This window comes from Ixodes scapularis, unplaced genomic scaffold (genome assembly GCF_016920785.2).
Source record: "Ixodes scapularis isolate PalLabHiFi unplaced genomic scaffold, ASM1692078v2 PGA_scaffold1__304_contigs__length_218370807, whole genome shotgun sequence".
Lineage (NCBI taxonomy): Eukaryota > Metazoa > Arthropoda > Arachnida > Ixodida > Ixodidae > Ixodes > Ixodes scapularis.
In genome coordinates this window covers 173547194-173571832 of record NW_024609846.1, presented here as the reverse complement: position 1 = coordinate 173571832, position 24639 = coordinate 173547194, and the positions used below count along the sequence as shown (strand labels likewise).

At 40.9% G+C, this 24639-nt stretch overlaps 2 protein-coding genes across 2 annotated transcripts in view; both read left to right on the top strand.

Annotated features, from left to right (window-relative positions):
• LOC121835867 (endothelin-converting enzyme 1-like) overlaps window positions 1-2880 on the top strand; it is a 62783-nt gene extending 59903 nt beyond the window's left edge. The window contains exons 8-9 of the mRNA XM_042290405.1: window positions 2603-2728; window positions 2866-2880. Coding sequence (XP_042146339.1) covers window positions 2603-2728; window positions 2866-2880 — 141 coding nt within the window. The remainder of the gene's footprint in view (window positions 1-2602; window positions 2729-2865) is intronic.
• A 448-nt stretch (window positions 2881-3328) lies between these two features.
• LOC121835866 (neprilysin-1-like) lies at window positions 3329-24416 on the top strand. The gene is made up of 5 exons (XM_042290404.1): window positions 3329-3375; window positions 21415-21482; window positions 22046-22176; window positions 23649-23714; window positions 24288-24416. The coding sequence occupies exons 1-5, from the start codon at window positions 3329-3331 to the stop codon at window positions 24414-24416; spliced, it is 441 nt and encodes a 146-aa protein (XP_042146338.1).
• The last annotated feature ends 223 nt before the right edge of the window (window positions 24417-24639 follow it).

Genomic DNA, 24639 nt, shown 5'->3' with positions numbered 1-24639 from the left:
CAGATAATGCAACTCTCACGTTTCAGAACTTTTTTATTGATTATCAACATGGATATAGAAAGGGTTATTCTTGTACTACACAACTCACTGAATTGTATCATGATCTTGTTACTACCGTTGATAGGGGTGAGCAAATTGATTGTGTGTTTCTCGATTTTAGAAAAGCGTTTGATACAGTATCGCATTCCCTCTTAATCCAAAAATTGGCACTTTTGAATCTAGATACTTCGGTACATAATTGGATACAGGCATATTTGTGTTCGCGTCGGCAATGTACGGTTCTAGATGGTGAAACATCAGATTTTGTTGAAGTTACCTCTGGCGTGCCACAGGGGTCGGTACTTGGACCTTTGCTGTTCTTAATATTTATAAATGATATTCACGTTGGCGTGACCTCTCAGCTAAGATTGTTTGCTGACGATTGTGTTGTATATAGATGTATAAAAAAACGATGAGAATTCCACACAACTGCAGGCTGATTTGGATCAAATTGAACTCTGGTGCAGTCTATCAAAATTGCAGTTAAACGTCAGCAAATGTGTACATGTTACCTTCACCCGCAAAAAAAATAAACTTCACACTCAGTATTATTTAAATAATGAACCACTAAAAAGTGACGGTAAAGTAAAGTACCTGGGGGTGACCTTATTAGCAGACTGCAAGTGGAATGCGCAAATTGACGATGTCGTCATGAGGGCGGGACGGGCACTCGGTTTTATCCAGCGTAATCTAAAAAGGTCTACACAAAAAATAAAAGAACTTGCATACCTTACCTACGTTCGACCTCTTACAGATTATGCTTGCACTGTGTGGGATCCTGCTCAGCAAAATCACATAGACGCTTTAGAGAGGATCCAAAATCGTGCGGCACGCTTCGTCCTGGGGCTGTACGACCGCTTTTCGAGCGTCACGGACATGAAGAGTACATTAGGCTGGGATTTGCTGACATCCAGGCGGAAAAATTTGTGCTTAAAATTTCTATATAGCATTTATAATAAACACACTGGTATTAACGGTTTTCACTACCTTCTACCCCCTTTCTATATTTCCCAACGTAAAGATCATATCCACAAAATACGCGAATATTCCACCAGGACGGAACTGTGCAAAAATTCTTTCTTTGTTAGGACCATTAGGGATTGGAACAATTTAAGTGTTGAAACTGTTTGTGCCGCAAATGCAGAAATGTTTTTTTTCTATGTTGTTCGCCCCCTGCAATAATGCCTAACGGCGCTGCAGGAGCTACCTGAATAAAGAATAAAGAATAAAGAAACGTCGAAGAATGAACCGTCTGTTGTTGCTGTTTCCACCAAGGGTTTTCTTTTGCTGTCATATATATATATATATATATATATATATATATATATATATATATATATATATATATATATATATATATATATATATATATATACATATATATATATATATATATATATATATATATACATATATATATATATATATATATATATATACGTGCACGTGTGTGTCAAAACTGCATTGTCAAAAGGACGCCCCGCCCCGTGCTCCCCGTAAGAGGGCCTGATGGTATTCATCAAGCAGATTAAAATTCTCGTGATTTTTGGTTTAGTTGTTCATTATAATGAACCTCACCCATTAAGTGTGATTAAGATTAGAGCTTACCTTGTTTAAAGATTTCTATCATAAACTAAAGCGCCGTATTTGTTCCTAATGTGACAGATAAAACATACTTAAGTTGAAACACAAACTCCAAATCATTTATTATTTTTTTACAAAATGCTCCGACACTTTTTTGTCTGTGTGCATGTGGTGATGGGTTTCTAGTCTCCATTGTTAAGCAAAACATAAATGCGCTTGAGTCAAAACCTGAGTACAAGTATTCATCTTAGTGAAAAGAATAAAATAGACAGAGAATAAACCAACACGCTAGTCACGAATAGTGCGGGTACTAAGTGTTTTCCGTTCAGTCTTGAAAAAAGCTGCCAAAAAGTCAGAAAGCTAACATTCGTTGATTCCCCCAAATTTCCTCTAGTATCTTCAAATCAGTCTAAAGTTGACGAGAAATCAATAGACTCTATAAATTTAAGTTTATTGTGCACACCATATTTTATTCCCGTGTTCGGATGAGGCCAGTTGTCGATAAAGCAACATGTAATTCGAAAAGCGTAAGAATTATTAAAGTTAATTTGTTTAAATTCTTTTTTGGGGGGAGGGCGGATGAGGGGGGGGGGGGGGGGGGCCGGACAAAACATGCAAGTTGTAAGAACATGACTCTTGTATTAATCATGGAATCATTCGCGATGACCACAGCAAAAAACAACGTGTCTAACCCTTCCCTCCTGCTGACGAAAACTGAGGTTGAATTTTTAAAATCCGAGATAACCCTACCACCCTGACTTCGCGTTTCTTTTCTTTCCTTTCCTTCTCTCCCCCTTCTTTCCCTACTCCTACTGGGTATAGTCGGCTGCTCGCTGTTTGAAAGTTTACTCGTCTGTTGCTAGTTGAAAGATGCGGTTGTGTTGTCCCTGTTTTAATTGTTTTATTCTTTCTTCATCCATGACCCAAACCAACACGCTCTTCTCCCAAGCTTGTATTAATCGTGAAGTTTATGTTCCAGAGTATTAACTGGGTTAATCTACTCAATGAATACCTTTCACCTGTGAATATAACGGTCAATGAAGAGGAGGACATCATATTTCAGGAACCGAAATACTACACAAATCTGATGAAGCTACTTTCAAAAGTCAGTATGTAAGTGTTGCACGTTGTCCTACGATGTGTTCTCAGTTTAAGTTAGGTAACTATTGGCTTGCATTAGTTTTGAGGAGCGACCATCCAACAGCAACTAAATATTAAAAAAAAAATCTTTTCTTTATTCAGGCAATCTTCACATGAGTGTTTTCGACAATTTAAATGCATTACTACTTTCACAACTGAACGTTTCCACACTATATGTCAACATAAAGTTGCGTAGCAAACTGCTGTGCAATTGTGTTACACGTGGAACGTTTCAATATTGCTCCGGAGCATTACCGAGCCCGGCGCCTACGCTCACGGCGCTCTTCGTAAGAAAACCCGTGGCACACGGACTTGATAACAGTTCCAGGAAAGAAGATACCGGCGCCAGTCGGGATTTAAAGCCTGGTGGTTTTCCAGAACCTCCCAGACTCACCGGAATCTGCCAATCAGCGTTGATCAAGAGACTTTTCCACCAGCCAATCAGCGTCGATCGTCACGGTCGATTTTTTTTTAGTTTCACTAAATCTGACGGTCTCCTTCCTTGGCGAGCCAAAGAACGTTTCATGTTAATATTCCCTTTGACAGCGCTCATAACCTCTAAAAAATGTATGATGAAGTCATTTTTTATTATCACATTATGCTCCTGTTTAGGTTCGTTCTCGGAGGGTATGGTCGTTCTTTGTGTTCAGTTGTGAACCCCTTACTTTTGCGGAGGGCAAGGTCGTGGTTATGTTGAAGTGCGACTTTCTGTGCAAATGTTTCTTAGCCCAGGTTACGGAAGGTGAAAGAAGGTTTACCCACGTTTTCGTTAAAAGCTGAGAGTGTGTGTGTGTGTGTGTGTGTGTGTGTGTTTTAATCCTCTTGTTCTATAGTGTCGTCGTCTTGTCTGTTGCCACTGGTGATTGTAGTGAGGGCGTTGGGGATGTGGTATATAAAGTGTGTAAAAGATACATTTTGTACCTGAGTTTGAGACGTCTGTTTCTTTGCTGGCTTCCTTCGCATTTCTTGTTTTTTTAGGCCAGTCTCAGGTTTACCATTCTGTTCAACTTAAACTTCAATATATTAAAGTGCATTTCACAAATATAAAATATATTTAAGCAAGTAATGAACAGTGTTTAGAACGTGTAAGCAGATTTTAGTAAAATTATCGACTTCATGTACGCATATATCAGCTCTGCAATTGTAATCAATGTGCGGTCATTCCTGGAAAAATAGTAAAACTGAAGGAAATCTGTAATTTTCTCCCCTCGCGTAAGGGTACTCTTTTTGAAGGGGCTAAATCTATTTTTATAATTTAGGCTGCGATTCTTAAAACTTCCACGATGTTCATTTCTAAAACAAATATTAATGTATACTATATTTTAATACCACTCTTCGACCTCAGCTTGCTGTCGGGAGCATCAAGCTATACATCGGTAAGACAGTTCGAGCCTGTATAATATGCCCTTGACGTTTCGTTCGAACTATTTAAACTCGAAAAAAAAATGCTGTCTTATTGTCTAAATATATATTAGAAAATTATACAGTCACTGAATGGCGTAAGAAAGGCAGGGCGTCGGCGTGCCCTGTGAATCTTATTACCGCTTCGTAGCCAATGAGGTTTCGGTCTTCGCTCCCGACATGAACACCTAAAAACGAATCAAGGAGCATAAACATAGCAAGCCGCGTCCTGCGCTTCCTACGCTCCCAGTGACTGATATGATGATTTAATATTCGTCACCGGTATTGTTTCCTACCGCAGGACGACGCTGTACAATTTTTTAGGGTGGAGTATCGTATCAGAGTATGGACCCTATGCGTCGAAAGAGCTCCGTGGTGCGATAAGAGAGTTCGAAAGAAAGAAGCACGGTGCTGCACCGTCCTATCCACGCTGGGAAAGATGCACTCAGGTGGTCAGAGAAAGCATGTCGGCAAGCGTTGACCGCCTGTACGTCCAACAGAAGTTCAGTTCTCAAGCAAAGGAAGAAGTAAGTGAGTTAGGCGAGCAGAAATGGCGTAAATCGCCACTTTTCTCTTTTTTTTTTTATATATAAAACGTTAAAAAAGGCAACATCATCGATATAATCAATGTGAATCTCCAAGTAAAAGCGAGCTTAATCTAGTCTGCTAACAAAATTTCATCTCTTGTTAATTTATTGGTTCATTTTTGCATTTTTATTTGTTTCGCAATTTTATTTGTTTTTCGTTTATGTGAAGTTTTTTTTTATCTGATAATATTGTTTCATTTGTTTGTTTATTTCTTACAATTGCTTTTTGCATGCTCATTTCTTTAATCGTAAGTATATTTGTGTTTATGTTTGTTTGTTACTTTGTACTTTGTTGTGATTTGTTTGCTTTTGCGATTGTTTTTGTCTGCTTGCCTGTATATCTGTATGTCTGTCTGCCTGTTTCTTTTGTTGGTTTTTAGATAATCTTAGCTTATTTGTTCTTTTCCTATTTAAACAATGTAATGTTTAGATATGATTTGTGTAATAAACATGTCAGAGCTAAGATGAACTATGTAAGACATATATTAGACGCATAAAGGCTGTTAAATGACCTTTTATCAAATACCTTGGAGGCCAACACACGAAACGCCCGCGGCGTGACGGCGAAAACCGACCGCAGCTCCTCTGGCGAGCTTGGGGTCTCTGCTAGCAGACGAACTCTTCAGAATGCATTGGGTTGCCTGTCTACACACGAGGAAACCAACGAAAAAGCATCGCGACAGTTTTCGTTTTTGCGCCTTGATTGTTAAAAATGATTTACCATTTCAACAGTAAAATGTGTGCTACTTCTACAAAAAAAAAAGTTTTCTTCTTGCCTAGATTGTTTTTTACCGAAAACACATTATGTGACAGTTTTTGTAAGGCATCCGAAATACAAATCTATATATGCTCTGTTTCTTTAAATACTTAAACATCTAAAACTTTCAAATCTTTGCTACGACTCAACTGTAGTGTTTCAATCAATCAATACGTCTTACTTTTGTCGTTGACATTACCGTTTTCATAGAAGTCTTGTTCATATACCTGTCTTGGCAAAAATACAATCTAGCTAACCCTGCCGCCACCATCGCCAACTACAAAAATAAAAACCAGCAAAAAACATATCACAATGTATTCACTACAGTGATGTCTATATATGCAGGGTGGAGACAATTGTGCCTATTCCCGGCGAGAAGTTTTTTTGTATCGACGCCTGGTAGAATTTATGCACAACCCAGAGTTACTTCAACCTCCTGTGCTGGAGCAAGCACGTGTAATGCCAAACTTCTATGCGCTATGAAAATTAATACATAACAGCGTCACATGCACTGCCCATAGTGACATAACAGCGTCACACGCACTTAAAACATATCAGAGTCACATGCACGCGTTAGCGAGCTTCTCACCGTGATTACGATCTCAAGTCATTACCGAAATGAATGTACACGTACACTTAATTGACAAAATGAAAAAGGAGTATGAAAGATTACCTGCCACTTCTCACATGTGCGAGAAAAAAAAAGTGTTATTGTCCAAATAAAAACGAAACTCCTTTGCAATAATACACTGCACACATTCAGTTGATGGCTAACTTCTTTTGAGACACGTTAAATGCCATCACTCGAAAGACGGTCCCACTATACTGAGTCCGCCTTTCTAATCTTAGTTTATTTTCGTCTTTTTCTTCTTTTTTTTTTTCAGACTTTGCTGCAACGTGGTGTCACATTTCTTTTTTTTTTTCTGTCTCTCTCTGCGCGGAATCTGTGTTAGAGTTATCGGGCTGTTCATTTCTATTGTTACTTCGTTTTTTTTTTTTTCGACTCTTTCTTAGGCACTTTCTTGCTAACAAACATCAGTCGTCGGCTAAGTTAACCCCGTTATGGTGACTGAAATGCGCCTCCGACTGGTGTGCTTAGCGTTTTTATCCTCTCAGGCACCGAAGGTGGTCCCCAAAGTGGCATCAAATGGCGTCACAAAAGCCGGAGTGTCGTGCTGTCGGATGTCGCAATCCTGGAGGTTGGTCGTAGAAGTTCCGGCAAAAGACACGAGTGTCGCTGTCGTCACGGCGTCTCTACTCCTGGCTGCCAAAGCTTCCGTGGTCTGTCAAGCTGGAGAGCGATAACCGCGGCAGAGCAGCCGTATGCCACATCCATTACCGCTGCCGAGACACCACCATGCTGCCGTGAGGCCGTAAAGACACCAGTGGGAGACGCGTACCAGGCATTATGCCTACCCGTACATGGTACCTGGAACGCATATCCGACGATGTGTTTACCACGTCCAAAACAAAAAGTGCTCCCTCGATTTCCGCCTGATGACGTCATAAAAGTGACACGCTATCGCCGACCGCGATCCTGGCGGTGTCACAGCAGCGCTGGTGGACTCTTTCTTTTTGCCGGAACTAGTACTACCGTACTCGTTCTTTTTGCCGAAATTTGTGCGAACAACCACCAGGAATGGGACATCTGAAACATGGCACTCCGACTCTCGTGACGTCATTTGTTGCCCCTTCGGCATCATCCTCTTCTAATTGCTAACTCTAGTTACGCGACTACCTTTGGACCGAAGTAAATGTATCTGTACATTATTTACTGTTCAGGGGAGACTATCTCAAAAAATGAATATGAACCTCCCTTTTTTGCCCATTTGACCTAATTGGAACGATGAAATATGTGCTTAAAGTCGAAATATTGTTTCACGGGTTCAGGTGGAAATGATTGCTAAAGCAATAAAAGAAGAATTTAAGAAAATGTTCACGAACGACGACTGGATTGACAATAAAACTAAGGAGGAAGCTGTGCGAAAGGTTGTATTTCTTTAATATATATACGCGCTCAACTAGCTCAGTCTCGCGGCATGATTAATTTCTCACACGACGCATTCATGATATAATAATAATATAATATAATAATAATTCTTTATTTTCTGTGCCCACAAATCTCACAGCCTGTGATATGTATCACAGGCTGTCAGATGGGAACCCGTCATGGCTTAGTTTTGTAAAGAAAAACACGCAGCAAATTAAAAGTGAAAATACATTTATAAAATGTAAATACAATAAGTGAAGCCTACCTCATCAGTAACTTCATTGCAGAATATATTTAATTAATTACTTCTCACATAATACGCATTTTCTAGGCAAGTCGAAGGTTGTTGAGCATTTGGACCCCTAAGTCATTGCTCTTCAACCTCATGGCGCACATTCATGTATTGCGAGAGACGTAATTCCGGAGTAGAGGCGGTAATTTCTACTAGCGACCTACTACGAAGTACCATTGCTACAAAGGATCAAGGCGGAGAAACCTCTCGCAGAAGGAAGACCGCCTGCATGGCGAACCAAATCACGCCGGTATAAGCTATTCATACAAATGTGCTCTAGAATCCCAAAATTGTAGCAAACGCAGTAATTGCAAAACAGTATTTAATTACCGATACTAAAACGCAATAACATAAAAAGGCAGTTCAATTTATAATAATTGAAAACGAGCGTGCTGGTGAACAGATGCAAATACTGGAAAAAATAAAACATCTAGTATGGGACGACGGAAACAGGACGTTTTGCAAGAAGTCCTGTTTTCGTCCCAAACCCTAATTTTTTGTTCTTTCAAGTATTCGTACAGTTCCATTTATTTAGCTTACATTGCAAGTTGGGGGGGAGGGGGGGGGGGGGAGTATTCCTTTATTGAAGATGAATACCCAAGAATACACTGCATTCTGGATATGCACTAAATTGTTATTTTTTCGTCATCCGTCGGTTTGTGTGAAGCCAGCAAAAGTACTAAATGAATGCGCTGGAATTTTCCCCTGAAATGAACAGCTCTTTCTTAAATTCGTCCTGGTTCCCCTGTCTCAACTCAACGCACGCCCTTCTCCATCGCCCGACAACCGTTCTCATCCTAGTCATTTAGCCCGATCTCCCTTAATGGCATAAAAATAACTTTGCTTTCATTGCAGCGGTCATTTGTCCTAATAACAAATCCTCCTTTTAGTTGGACACAATGATCTTGAAGATTGGCTACCCGGGATGGATCTTAAATGATACTGCACTGGAAGAACACTACCAATTTGTACGTTAATAATACACTTCGAAGTTTATTTTTTCATTAGACATTATCAGCTTGGCTAGTGGCTAGACGTGAACTCTGATAAGGTAAAGAATAACGTTAATAAGCGAATGGGCCATGGAGTGTAATTAATTCTGTTATAGCAATCATTATACAATCTGCATCTCAGCTGCGTGTAAAACGCAACTGCCCTAGTGTGTTTTTTTTTTTTTTTTTTTACAGCGGAGTTGTTAAGGGTTAGTTCCCCAGGACCTTGTCCCCCGTAAAGAAATGAAGACACTGAACTCTGGACACCTACCGCCATCTATGAGCGACGGCGGGAAGCCACGTATCTGGTTGCCGCCGTCGCTTATAGATGGTGGCAGCCTTTCCACTCTGGCTTGCCGACTTGCGGCCGGCCATTACTTTCCATTGTACAGCTCCGCTGGTCCTCCTTCTTCACCAGAGTGAAAAGGCTGAAAGTTTTTTTTTGTTTTAGAGCGCAGCTCTTGGGCGCCCGTTTCCGGTCTGAGCGGCGTCGCCGTCACCGTCGGCGTAACCGCACGGTGCATTATGGGAAATGTCCCACAATGCAAAGCGCGGGGCTCGTGACGTCACACGTGACGTCACGAGTGACGTCACGAGGTACAGTGTAATATGGGACATTTCCCATGACGGAACCCGCGGCGAGGACGAGGGGGAGGGGAGGAGGAGGGGAGGGGGAGGAGGAGGAATGAGGAGAGAGGAAGAGGAGGACGAGGGGGAGGAGGAGGAAGGAGGAGGAGGGGGAAAAGGGAAGGGGAGAGATGAGGAGGAGGAGAAGAGGGGAGGAGGTTGAAGGATGAGGGGAGGAGGAGGCGAAGGAGGAGGAGGAGGGGATGAGGAGGATGGAGAAGGGAGGAGGGGAGGAGGAGGGAAGAGGGGTATACCCTCCCCTCGCTACACTTCCCTCCTTCTCCTCCTCAAGAGCTGCGCTCTAATTCGGCATTACAGGGTGTTGTGAACGTCGTTCATTTTTAGAGCGCAGCTCTTAGGGGCCCGTTTCCGGCTTGAGCGGCGTCGGCGTCGGCGTCGGCATAACCGCGAGGTCACGTGACCCCCACAGGTAACGTGACCCCCTCAGGTCACGTGACCCCCTGAAGTCACGTAACCCCCTGAGGTCACGTGACCCACTGAGGTCACGTGACCCCCTGAAGTCACGTGACTCCCTAAGGTCACGTGACCCCCCTCAGGTCACGTAACCCCCTGAGGCCACGTGACCCCCTCAGGTCACGTGACCCCCACAGGTCACGTGACCTTTGAGGTCACGTGACTTTTGATGTCACGTGACCCTTGAAGTCACGTGACCCCCTGAAGTCACGTGAACCCCTCAGGTCACGTGTCCCCCTCAGGTCACTTGACCCGCCTCAGATCACGTAACCCCCTGAGGCCACGTGACCCCCTCAGGCCACGTGACCCCACTAAGGCCACGTGACCCCACTGAGGTCATGTGACCCCCGAGTTCACGTGACCCCCTGAAGTCACGCGACCCCCGAGGTCACGCGAGCCCCCTTAGGTCACATGACCTCAAGGAGTCACCTATCCTCAGTACGCTTCTATCTTCCTCCTCAAGAGCTGCGCTCTAACCGGCGTTACAGGGAATTGTAAACGGCTTTCATTTTTTTTAGGATTTTATTTGTAATTTTGGGGAATCCGCATGAAGTAAAGTGATCTATAATGGCTTGCGTGTTGCATGGGGCCGTCCGCGAGTACAAAGCTGACTGTACTTATGGTAGCACAAAAATCACACTCAATGTTTTAAGGGTTATTTTGCAAATATTTAATGAATAGCCACAATCGGCTCTCTGTCAAAAAGTAAAGGATAAAGCTAGCTGCTGCTCTTACATTGATTCGCTGTTATATGCCCTGTTTTCTTTTCAAATAATTCACTCCTGGATCATTTTTAGTGCAGAACGCATTAAAACAATAAGTTATGCTAGACGGCAAATTTCTAAAAAAAATAAAACGCAAAACAGCGTTGAAAAATACGGGCACACAGGAATAGAGTGCAAACATAAGGCGCTGACTCTCAACTGAATATTTCTTTTTAGAGCGCAGCTCATGGGCGCCCGTTTCCGGCTTGAGCGGCGTCGGCGTCGCCGTCGCCGTCGCCGTCGGCTTAACCGCGCGGTGCATTATGGGTAAATTTCCCCGTTAAATTTAGCGGAAAAATTTCCCCGCTATATCTAGCGGAAAAATTTCCTCGCTGAATCTTGCGAAATCTAGCGGAAAAATTTCCCCACTAAATCTAGTGGGAAAATTTCCCCGCTAGATCTAGCGGAAAAATTTCCCCGCGTAATCTAGCGGAAAAGTTTCCCCGCTAAATCTAGCGGAAAAAATTTCCCACTAAATGTAGCGGAAAAATTTCCCCGCTAAATTTAGCGGAAAAAATTTCCCACTAAATCTAGCCGAAAAATTTGCCCGCTAAGTCTAGGGAAAAAATTTGCCCGCTAAATCAAGCGGAAAAATTTCCCTGGGGGTCACGTGGCCTGGAAAGTCACGTGACACCCCCCCCCCCCCCCCCCGAGGTCACGTGACCCGCTCACATGAGTTTGGAGAGGGGGTCACGTGACCTCGTGGGGAGTCACGTTACCCCACCACCACGAGGTCGCATGACCCCCCCCCCCCCCCCACCTCAGTGCCCTTCCTTACTTCTCAAGAGCTGCGCTCTAATTCGGCGTTACAGGGAGTTGTAACCGGTTTCCACTTTTTGATTAAGCCTTTAAATCAAATTGACAAGGAAACTGAGCAAAACAGAACCCGCACGAGCAACACCCTTCGCACGTATCAAAAGCCAGTCTAAACGTACGGGCCACACCTATGTAATTCACCTCGTCACCTAAATGAAAATTAGGCACTGACGCACATCTCGTCAGGCGTAACATAAAAAAAGCTTCATTGATCTCCTTCACAATATCGGTATTTCTAAGGTTTTAATATTTTATGTCATTAAAGAAAGGGGTGCACCTTACCAGGGTCTATTGCGAAGTGCGCCGGAAGTGATGCTAACGAAAGAGCGTGCTTCTTAACTTTCATGTTGACGCACCTTTGCCCTATGTGCACCTTTACACACTGAAAACTAGTGCATGAATCCGCTGACAGATACAAAATACGCGGTATTTTATTTGCACTCCGTTTTTGGCGTCCACAACGGTTGATGGTCACGCTTAAAAGGCCATTGACAAACCGAAGATCGATTTTTTTTTCACTGCCATCTTAAACTCTTCAAAAACACGTAAAGAAAAAAACCATCCCCCAAAACAAAGTTCTTTCGTGCGAAAGAGCATATTAAAGTTTCTGTCCTCCTTTAGTTGGAGCTCGTCCTCGATTCTTTTTTTCCTTACGTAATTGGCTAAACCATTTTTTAAAACGTTAAAGGAAATCGCAAGTTGCAAGTTTATTATAATTATTATTTTCATTCCTAAAATACGTCTTTTTCACGACAATTGCAAAAGATTTACACTGCTGACATTGCAAAATAAAAGTCAGCGCCTGGAAGTGTTAATGACGGAGGATCGGCCGCCTCCTAGCTTTTTCTTCATGCTTTCAATATGGCGTGATGCCGTAAAGTTCGTTAGCACGTTTCGGTTGATGGCGGAAACAAACTCTCAATGATTTGAATATATTGAGGTTTTTTAAAATAGCCTTTGTCAACAAAGTGGCGAGAACAGATCAGGGGGTATGAGACTGGTCTCTGTGGCTGTTCTTCGTTGATTGCAGCCAACCACCGAACATTTTGTGCTTCATCTTTTGGAAAAATAGTGTAGCGCGGCACTTTTAGATTTGTTAGTACTGGGGCAGAACTTCACGCAGCAGCTTTGCGACATCGCCCCTCAGGTCGCTCAACAATGTCTGATACAAGTAGTTTTCTTACTTTCGTTTTTGAAAATCGTTTTAAACCGGCTAAAGCGTGAAGCACATCTGAGCAAGAATCGCGTCGCCTTGCATCGCCAAGCGGCGTAACCATAGTAAGGCTATGACGGGGCCCAAGCGGTGCAGTCCCGTAATAGTGTAAGCGACGGCTGCTATGTTTATGCTGCTTGGCGGCGCGATGTGACACGATTTTTGCTCGAATGTGCTTCAGGCTTAACGCTGCTAAAAAAATGACGAAATAAAAAGTGACGCCTTGTCCGCACTTGAAGAATGGTCTCGTGAAATTGTCTCGCGATTGGCAGGGTGGCACGTGAGCCTGCCCAAGAATGATGAGGGAAAGATAGAAAATTAAACACTACTTCCTGATGGAAGTCATAGAAAAAGCAAGGAGTGCGCCGTTTTGCTAACTACGTCGTAGATTCGGGCGGGCTTTTTAAATCAAGTTTGTTAAAATTATTTTGTTTTCACTGCAAATGCTCAGATTTCAAGCTTGATGTTTTAGGACGTTTCAGTCCTTTGCAATAATAAAAAGATATCGATGTTTAAGTGGTAAGCGGGACAACTTAGCAGGGTTCGAAAACAACAAAAACCTTATACTTATTTGCAACCCGCTTCATTCTATGATAGTTTCTGCCCATCCGATAGTTTAACCGGCCAAATCATTTCACGCTTAAAATTAAAATTGCATCTACAGCGCTTTAGGTAAGCGTCCCCACTTACGTCATCGTCAGAAGACGTCAACAGACCCCTCCGGTTCTCTACAGCATGTTAACTAACAGATCAAACTACTTAGGTGGTTCGCAAAAGTCCGTTTCTTAACGTATCGCACTGTGATTTACTATAGAGGTGCGGCTATGTGGTGGAAGCTCGGGGTGAATATACCAACAAATATTCTCAACTTGTTTAAAAAAAAAATTCGGGCAATCGACGGCATTATTCGTTAACGATGCCGTGATCATGTTTGTCGAGTTGCATGTGCCGCCGACAGATGCCCAAAGCTCCGAGGGCGCGCCGACGTCGAGCGTGTGGACTATCTTCCGATATTATTCTCAATGCCGGGAAGAATATAATTTCATTAATTCTTAGAAAAAAACTGTGTAGGAAAACAGGGAGGTATAAATTCTTTGTGTCTCCCCCCTCTTGATACCCGATAATCGGTCGAAGCGCCGCATATTCTCGTGTCTCGCGCGGCGCCATCTGCCCAACTAGGCGAGCATGGTAATGACACCATCTGCGAATGCTGCCGCAGATTTCCTTAAACACTTCTCTTTTCTATGCCTATTTCTTCTCTTTTTTCTTGAGCGTGATAATTTTATTTGTGAATGTTTTCACTTAAAGTATCCACCACCTAGCCACACCTCTGTAATAAATCGCTGCCCGATGCGTTGAGAAACCAATTTTTGCGGAGCGTTTCAAGTGGGTTCGAAGCACATAAAGTGTAATGTCGGCTTTACCAATGTCGGCGACTGGATTGATATTTAAGAATACGAAGTCATTAAAAAAAACACGTCCTGTAGACCAAATATTGTTATGTTTTACGAATCAGACATCGAAAAAACATGGATCTTGAATTTATCAGTACGACTTTACTTACTGCTTGATGACAAGCAATCAGTTCAACTCTCGTAATCGCAACCTTCTAAAACCTTAATTTCTCTAAAGTGGCAGTGCAAAAATTTTAGAACTTCGATATCACATCACGATTAAGGATTCTCAGGATTAAGGACAAAATCGATTAATTCTTGCGTGCGCTATTTTTCTTTTTTTCAAATATAGACAGTATTTTGTTCGCGGAATTTCTAAAATTCTTTTATATCCTCTTCCGAGTCACGTGCACAGTGACGTGGAACCGGTTGTATTCTGTCTTTAGCGCCTCCAGCGAGCACGATGCTGCATTCTACATTTATTACGCCAACAGTCACGAGCTACCTTCGTTCTCTAGAGATTTTCGCTTCGCATCAAAGTACTTCCCAAACTCCGGTTCAATCGCGTCAGAACACCATGATCAGTCGGCATCTTTCATGATCGCAGCGGCGAGCCGAACAAGCAAGAAAACAAAAACGTAACTTTTTTGTTACTCTTGATCACGCAAGCAGTAGAAAAGATGGTTGGCACAAGTTCACCCGAGACACAGAAGGTGAAGAAAGACATAACAATGGAAGGGACAACACACAATGTCTCCCAACACACCTGTGAGTTTATTCAAGACCGATCTCTTTTATAGGAACTGGAGACCTCAGTTAAGGCCGGAAAAGTTCTTGCAAAATCACCCCTACATTGTTCTTACAGAGAAACAATAGAAACAGTCTCCCCCAACAACCTCCACAAAGTGGTTTCCTTCACCTCGAGTAGGTGACACCGCTGTAAGACGGACAAGTCAAAGGTTTTCAGAACGAACTCTTTTGAAGGGTCAGCGAACCAGCGCACGCCGATTATTTTTATTTATTTTTTTTATTTATTCATTCTGCCAGCCGTGAGGCCAAGGCAGGAGTGGTACATATTTTCAAAAACATACCAAGGACACACAAAGAATTCAATAATTCAGTCACATCACTTGGTGACATGGGAAGGAAGAAACATTTCAATTTCCTTCACAAAAGTTGACACACTTTGAGAGTTGACTATACATTCAGGCAGCTTATTCCAGAAATCAATACATCGAACAAAAAAGGAGTGCCTAAAATGATCCGTAGAGTATTGATAGGATTGGATATTTAAGCTATGTTTTATTCTGTGGTACACCGGAGGAGACATCACGACGTATTTTCGGGTATCCAACATCGAATGACCATGAAATATCTGAAAAAAAAGTTTCATTCTATTCGTTTCTAATCTGGTCTTTATGCTAGGCAGGCCTGCTTGCTCCTTGAGTTTTGTGACCGACTCAGTCGACCGGTAGCAATTAAAGATAAATCTAGCAGCCTTATTTTGAATTCTTTCCAATTTATAAATATTTTGATTTGTGAATGGCTCCCAAACCGGACTTGCGTATTCCAGAGTTGGCAAAATTAGACACTTAAAGGCGATTAATTTGACATCGGAACTAGCGAACTCCAACTTTGTTTTAAGCATCCATAGTTTTTGAAAGGCTTTCTTACATACATAGTCAATATGGGAGTTCCAGCTTAAGTCACTTCTTAAGTGCACTCCAAGGTATTTATATTCGTTAACTTTAACAAGCGGAAGACCATTAATACTGTAGTTAAATTGTAAGTGTTGTTTTTTGCGCGTTACATTCATGTAGACCGTCTTACTTATATTCAGTTCCATCTGCCAGTCAGCACACCATTTCATTATCTTACGCAAGTGCTTGTCCAAATTTAGTTGGTCTTCATTGGAACTGATATTGGAGTAAATCACAGTGTCATCCGCAAAGTGCTTTAAAGTTACCGCGGAGTCAAAGTCCTTTCCCATGTCGCTGATAAATAATATAAAAAGAAGCGGTCCAAGCACCGATCCCTGCGGGACGCCGGATATTACTTGTAATGAATCTGTTCTCTCCTTTTTAAAATACACATACTGTTCCCGTCCTGATAAATATGAGTTCAACCTATCGACTATCTGATCATTCTTAAGAACGTGACTAAGCTTGTACAACAATTTCGGGTGCGATACGCGGTCAAAAGCTTTAGCGAAATCTAAAAATATAATATCTGTCTGTCCCCCTTTATCTGCGGTTATGCTCAAATCATGAAAAATTTCGATTAGCTGCGTAGTTGTAGAACACCCCCGTCTGAATCCATACTGATTAGAGCCCAGAAGTTTGTTACTCTCAATAAAAGTGATCAAATGTTTCGATAAGATATGTTCTAAAGTTTTACAGCACGTGCTCGTTAGGGAAATCGGTCGATAATTACTCAGGATAGTTTTATCACCCTTCTTATGGACCGGAATTATCTTGCCACATTTCCAATCTCGGGGAATTGTTCCTTTGTCAAGTGTTAGGTTAAAAATTATTACCAGGTAATGGGAGCACCATTCTGCATATCTTTTTAGAAATATATTAGGTATTTCGTCAGGCCCGGATGATTTTTTAGCATCAAGGTTTAATAACAAATTGAACAGACCTTGCTGGTTCACTGTCACGTCAGTTATAGCAGGAATGCCACAAGGCACGTAGAAATTGGGAAGGATGCCATCGTCTCTTGTGAAAACTGACTGAAAGTAATGGTTGAATGATGAAGCAACTTGCCACTTGTCTGTTATAATAGAACCGTTCTTGACAATACCTGGAACAGTTTCCTTAACCGGAGATAAATGTCGCCAAAACTTTTCTGGAGAATTTTTTAGAAAGTTTGTGAGTGAATTTTCCATATAAAAACATTTAGCATTGCGAACCTCCGATTTAAAAGTATCCGAAAGGCCCTGTACTTCCTCTCGCTTTTGAGGTGTCTCGCATTTTTTTAGATTCCGCCTTTTTCTTTTTAGCCTACGCTTCATGCGAATAATATTTTTTGTTATCCACGGGTTTAGCTTGGAGATTTTTTTGACTCGGAGGGGAATAAAATTGTTGATGGCAGTGTGAACCATAGTTTTAAATCTTGCCCAGATCTCGTCTACAGATGTCGTGTTTAATGCGGAGAATTGCCTAAAGCTATCATAATGTAAATTAAAAAAGTCACATATACTTTCATCATCTGCCTTAGAGAAATCCGGAAAGGAAACAGTTTCAGGCGGTACTTTTTCACGCTTTCCTAAGGGACACGCCACGAGGACCATGTCGTGGTCGGAGATACCATCCAAAACTTCGCACGAGTATTGCGACTGCGACAATCGTTTACTTAAAAAGACCAAGTCAAGCAAAGAACTAACAGAACCTTGCGTTCTAGTACTTTGTTGAACAATTTGTGTCAAATCATGAGAAAATACTAAATTGATCAAAGCTTGCGACGTGGAAACTTCCCCATGTGTTGCACACATGTTCAACCAATCAATGTTGGGCAGATTAAAATCCCCAGCCAGAACAATTCTGCTATTTTTACTTCGGACATGTTCACATAGATAATCATTTATACTCGTAAAATAGGTTTCGTTCGTCAGAGGAGGACGGTAAACAGCTCCGATCATATTGGACACTTATTTATTACAATCTTGCAAAACAATGATTCAATACCATCTAAATTAGGCATCACCTCACTCTCTAGCTCCTCCTTGATAACAACTGCGACACCACCTCCACGAGACTCCCGATCTTTACGAAAGCAAACATAATTCGGTGGTACAAAATCCGTATCTTCAACTTGAGTGCTCAACCACGTTTCTGTTATTATAACCGCGTCAGGTTCATGTTCCAAAAGTATGGCTTCCAACTCGGCTCTCTTGTTTAATACGCTTCGCGCGTTTAGATTGATTACGGTGAGTAAATCAGGAACACGACTGATTTTCAGGGCCCTCTCTGTGACTCAGTTCCCCTTCAAGAATATCGCCACTCCCATATGGACGGCGAGAACCGGATGTCAAATCCCAGTAAAACAAGCTACCGTCTACGGCTATCTTGTCATAAACTAACCGGACTTTAGCGCCTCGGTTTCTTTCATCTCTTGCGGAGTCCCAAAGGCATTTTCTTAAACTTTGAACTTGCCTAGAAAAATCCTCACTTACAGAAATACTTGTGCGCAAGATCGCAAGCTAATTCGCCTTTAACCTTCCCGTCTGACAGCGGTATTAGACGCATTTAGTGACGTTCACACAACATGATTCATAGAACGTTTAACTGAGCAGATAGCATTCTACAACTTTCGAATTCACTACGGGGCACCACTCCATGAGGGCGTCACAACATGGCAACCATGACCACTAGACGCCGCGGAACGGCGGAACCTAATTAATTTTTTTATATGCCTACAACAACGGAATTGCAGTATTTCCGTAGAAAAGCGACATGCTGTTATTTTTTTTTTGTTTTAGGAAAAAAAAAAGAAGGTAACACGCTGCAGAATTTATCAACGTTAAAATAGTTGCACTTTCTTTTTTGCACTAATAAGCAACAGATTCTTTCCAAAACCCCATCAAACAACATTGGTGGTCGCCATGTGATTGGCCCAATTAGTGTGATAGGATCTGAGTCCTCGCTGAACAATACATGCCCAGAGTGCGTGCCCATGGGATGGCGGGCTCGGGTAATTTGCGCAGCAACTGAGCTCACCTTTGAGAAGGGTCTAGTGCAGAAACCATCGTTTAGATTTAGCAGAAAGATTTTAAGGTAAAACAGTACTGATTAACAAACAAACAAGGCCCCATTTTGTTTGAATCAGCTTATCGCTTAGCAGGACGTTAAATACTTTTGAGAGAGAGAGAGAAATGGGAGACAAATAATTGATCGTAAACATTTTGCGATTCTTTCGTTAGATTGGACGGATTGAAGAGGGCACGCCATACCTTGAGATTCAGGAAGAAGTAGAAACGAATGCTTTCCTGAAAGGATTACAGGCGTTGCGTCAACCATATGACAAACATAACATGTACGTGGTAAAGCAGACTCTCCAAAGAAAATGTGAAACATTACTCGTTTTGTTTGAAACTTCAAAAGTTAATTATTAAACCAACCATGCAGCCGAAGTGTTCCTATTTTAATTACATATTTTCTTTTTCAGTTGGCTAGTGCCGGCAACTGAAGTAGACGCATATTACGAAGACACGAGCAATACAATTGGTATATGTAATGTGATTTGAGAGTTGTAATTAGTGTGGTCATACTTCTTTTATGTGAATTATGTAAAAATGTTTTTGACGCAATCAGAGGTACACGTCCACTGTGCTGATAGAAATAGTCGTGTACTGCACCTATCGTAGGAGGGTGCAAGTCTGTGTTCTGTACTATCAAATACGACAATTAGTTGCACCAAAAACAGCTGGCGGCTGGTATCCCCAATATTTTCAGTAGAGGAGCCGCGCGGTTCTCTATACCATCGTTTCCATATTGAAATCAGTTGGATTTCCGAAACATACACGTTGTTCTAAAAAACACACAAAAAAAGCGATACTTCATTGGCTCAAACTGCAACTTACTCGGTCTTATTGGACGTTTTTGTGCGCGGTGATACCGTTTTTATGCAAATCAAATACTGTATGGCACTCCACTTTGTGCTTAAGTATTATTTTGTCCGCCAGGCAGTTTGTTTATCTATCTCCCAAATAAGAAGCGACCCATCATCTATAAAAACCGACGTTTTTTTTGTTTTTTTTCTTAAATCATATTTCAGACAGAATACGCAAAACTTCCAATCCACGAATATTCCTATTTTTGCACACGTATATATATATATATATATATATATATATATATATATATATATATATATATATATATAAATGTTTGAAGCTACTGAATTTACACTTGTTTATTGTCGAGCATTAATGCTTCCAGTTCGTTTGTTTAAGCCAGAATTGTACCTTAGAAACATTAAATATGCATACATTATATAAATTCTGAACCTCTTACTCTGGTGTCATTAAAATGTTCTAAAACATTTTAGAATGTTATATTTTCATTTATTAATAATGCCAATGTCGCTGAAAGCTTAAGAAACGCTGGGTGTACCTCATGATGTTCACGATTCTTGCTTCGTGATTTGTTCGTAGTCCTTATCGGCTAATGCTAAATTATCATTGCCTGCAAAGCGATAATAATATGCTCAAAACTTGCCACGCCATTTATTTATTTTGATCTCCGGCGAAAGTTTTAGATACACACTTTGACTGAAAATTGTTTCTAAGCCATAATAGATACACCTGAGAGAGAAACAAAAATTACATACAAGTCAGAATAATTGTTTTCGTGAAGATATTGAATTTTAATATATTGTCTCAAAGGCTGGGAAGCTGTATTGGCGCAATACTGAAAGCGTGACGTTACATGCTGTAATGGTGTGTTTGTGTGTGTCTGCTGGGGGGGGGGGGGGGTAGTACAGCTTGTTTCCGACGGATTACGAGAAGTATGATGGTGGGAAAAAATTAATGCTGGGGAAAGTCACATAGGCAAAAAAAAAAAAGAAAAACGCTCAAAGTAATGTGTTTTTTATACAATTATGTGACGTCGCCCCACTGGTTAATGCGGAAGTATTTGAATCGTGGTTTTCGCAAAACCTTCCCTCGCCAAGTTTTTTTTTTTTTTTTTTTTGCTTTTTTAAAAGTTATTTTAGAACATAAATATAATAAATATAATTCATCGACAGTAAAGCCTGGGTATCCCGACAATGTGTTTAGTTTGAGTAGCTTATTTTGGGAGAGTTGTTCAATATATGCACTGGTTGTAACAACATGCGGGTCGACATTTGCAGCGTTTCCTGCTGGCATCCTCCAGAGTCCCTTATACACAGAAGGACTGCCTAGGTAATTATAGACGTAGGTGTGCGTATATGTTGCATGATAATGAACTTCCTTTTTATTTTTTTTTATACTGGTCATGAGAGTCTTAAGGTGTAACATTTTACTCACTTGTCATGTAAAGAGCTGTCAAAAAGTCGTAATAATAGATAAAAACAGGTTTTGCATTAGGGAACTTATTATGGCTACACTTAAATAAAAACGTAACAGTACCTAAAACATTTTTCTTGGCTAGCTATACATTTAGGAGAAGCGACAATATGTAAAATAGCAAACTTCATTATAGTTCCTGTTACTCACCACAAGAAACAATAAAACAATGTAAAAAACATCTCGTTTCTAAGCAAGCCTGCATACATTTATTTTAAGGACTAACACATACATATCTAAAACATTGATTACAAGAGTTATGCATTAAATCACTATTTCGCTTTACATTGCAGTGCTCTAAATTATGGAGGTATCGGCTCTACTATAGCACATGAAATTACACATGCATTCGACGACATGGGTAACTGCTTTTCACATAAAACGCACTCATCCTTATTAAAGGGCTTTAAAATAGCGCTGATGTGTATCTGTGTTAAACTTTAGTAAGATATTCATAAAAAAGAAGAAAAACTCGTTGGACATATAATGTTCTGGTGTTTTGTTTTCCCTTTCCTCATAATAAAAATTACAGGTCAGAATCTTTTTCTTTTTTTTTTTTTTGACGCATCATCCAAAAATGGATGAAATTTCTTTTCTCCTATTTGATTAGTGGACTTACTTCAAACCACCACGGTAATTAAAACCATTCGCAATTGATTTATGTCATTTATTTCAGGTGACAAGACATATTAATGATACTTTCAAATTCAATTTTAAATGTCCTTACGCAGTTGCTAAATAAAAAAAAAACGTTCAAGATTTTGGCTCCTGGATTATTTTCGCTCAATGGACTAAATTACCAGACGTAAAATTTTATGAAATATCGCACTTTCTTCCTTAGTATCTGAATATTTTTTTTTTATAAACACATCCCTATTGTCCAAAACGTTGATTTCAACTTTCGTATAAAAATACGTTTCACAGGTCGACATTTCGATTCAACGGGACAGTTACACGACTGGTGGACGGAAACCACTAAAGATCATTTCGATGAACGAGCGCAATGCTTTGTAACACAGTACGGTTCCACATACGATGATCAAGCTAAAATGCTTGTAAGTGGAATTGTTCGACAATAGTTAATAATTTGCTCCGTGCCATGAAAATTACTTCTTGTAACCGTCCAGTGGTATTTTAAAACAGGGAAGCCAGCTCCTTTTACAGTAATATAATTATTTAAAAGTCACGCAAATTTAAATGTATGCTACAAAAATCCTAACTAGGAACATACATATCTAGGGATAATACATAATGTAGTTTTTTGTTTGGTACCCAGAGTAATTCGCACGCACTGAATGGTATACGTCTCCCGGCCCATCGCTTACGTAGCTGGTAAAGTGCGTTTCTAAATCAATTGGTTAACTTTTTAACAAAGTGATTCTTTATCTTATTGCATTTTTATTCGTACAATTGTAGTGCCTTTGTACTCTGCTTTTTTAGATACAAAGTCCTTTGTACAGAGGGGGGCTTTAAGTACCAGCACACTTGACACACCTTGCAAATTTCGAATTTCAAACGAACATACCGGAAATTGGGCACACGAACGTTGTTTCGCAAAAAAAAAGTGTTGTCTTTTTTTATATATTGTGTCTGGAACGCGTCCTCGACTGGTGTGTTTAGCGCGTCCAAAAAAGTGTTCCCTCGACTTCCGCCTAATGACGTCATAGGAGCGTCAGGCTGTCGCCGGTGGCGCTCCTGGCGGTGTCCCAGCAGTGGTGGCGAATGTGGCAGACGTCTGTTCTGCTGCAGGTCGCTCTCCAGTGTGCCAGTCTATGAAAGCTTCGGCAGCTACAAGTCGGGACACAGCAACAACAGCGAGACTCGCGTTCGCTTGTGCTTTTCCCCAGCATTTCTACGCACAACCGCCAGGATCGCGACATCCGAGAGCAAGACACTCCGGCTTCTTTGACGTCATTTGTTGCCACTTCGGGATATCTTTAATATATGGACGGGATAGGACGCTAAACATACCAGTTAAGGACTCGCTTTAAGCACCATTTTTTTGGGGTTTTTTTTTTAGCGTCCAGGCGGTGGTGGAGTCTTAAAAATCAAGCAAGAGCGGCGGCTTTGTATTTCCTGTTCCATACCGGCCGTTGTGTGCGCTCTGGTTTCCGCACTCGCTCCCAGGTGGAGTGCTGAAAGCAAGTCCTGAGGATAGAGCGAAACTCGAAACAGCCAGTCAATTTCCAACTGTATCAATACTTAGCAATGCATACTCGGTTCGGGTAACAGTCCACTAAAGGCGGTCGTCAGCCTGACGGCTTCAAAATCTCCAAAGAACCCGCATGCAGGAAGGTGGCTCTACAGTTGTTAGAATAGAGCCGCCCAGGAGGACCAAATGAGAACGGTCTATATTAACGAGAAAGAATTGTATAGGGAGAAGTCGGTCCAACAATCGTTTTGTCTCTTTAGCTAGGCGTTCATATTAATTGGACCCTTATTAACGAATACATCACTGTATATGGTCTAAACGTTTTCAAAGGCAAATGACTGATGTCTGAGTCTTCATAAATTTGCTTTTTTGCAGTTGAACGGAAACCTGACTCTTGCAGAAAACATTGCTGACGCTGGGGGTCTCAAAGGCGCGTTCAAGGTGACATCGCCCTTTTATTTTTCTCTACCTTAACAGAGTACCACAAACTATTCTTGTTGTGGCGGCCATTTGGTAGAATTTTCCAAATGTGAGACCTAGATCACTGCAGCGGGCACTAATAACATTGGAGTTATAATCCCGGCGCTGCAAAATATTTTGGTTTTATGTGGCTTCACAGCATATATCTTATTCGATCACTAAGCTTCCTACACCTACATATTTCGCCTACTAATAACGCCCTATATGCGTTGAGTCAATTCTATTTGTTTTTGTTTTGCGAAAAACGCGCTATATTCCTACTTCGATACATTTAATCGTATTTGTTTATTCAAAAATTATCTAAATTCCTACATCTGTTAATTTAAAAATGCCATTTCGGCCGTTAAAAAAACCCATAACACTCAGTAATTGAGACTTGTCAAGATTCGTAAGTTTCAAAACAGATGCATGTGTTTTGAAACACGTGGATGTGTCACAAACTTACGTAAACAACATAAAAAACAAAAATCTGTTAACAAAGTGTATTATATTTTGTTCAGAATGATGTAAACCTTTATTTTTTTTATTTCACAGGCATACCAGGGTACCAGAGTAGGAAAGATAGAGAAGACCCTTCCTAATTTAGAACATTATACAGGAAACCAACTTTACTTCATTGCTTCTGCTTTGGTAAAGTCCGTTTTTGCAAAATTTATAAATTAATCTGTAGACAAAACACGCGTATGAAATGTTGATTCTCCAAACTGTTTCAAGTCATAGCGCTTTCACGAAGGCTTTTCTTTTTCTTGTCTAGATCAATTTTCCCTTCTGAAATTTACAACAATAGGCTCTCAGAAAAAAAAGTTTCTAGTCATAAATTTGTTTATTGGCTATACTCGCATATTTAAAAATTTCATACAATTTTGTCGAAATCTCGCATTCAACG

Bases quoted from the DNA above. Each gene is read 5' to 3' on its own strand.
- LOC121835866 (XM_042290404.1), top strand. From the start codon at position 3,329: ATGTATGATGAAGTCATTTTTTATTATCACATTATGCTCCTGTTTAG. The intron at 3,376-21,414 runs GTTCGTTCTCGG...TTTACATTGCAG, and splicing joins CACATTATGCTCCTGTTTAG to TGCTCTAAATTATGGAGGTA. The intron at 21,483-22,045 runs GTAACTGCTTTT...TACGTTTCACAG, and splicing joins ACATGCATTCGACGACATGG to GTCGACATTTCGATTCAACG.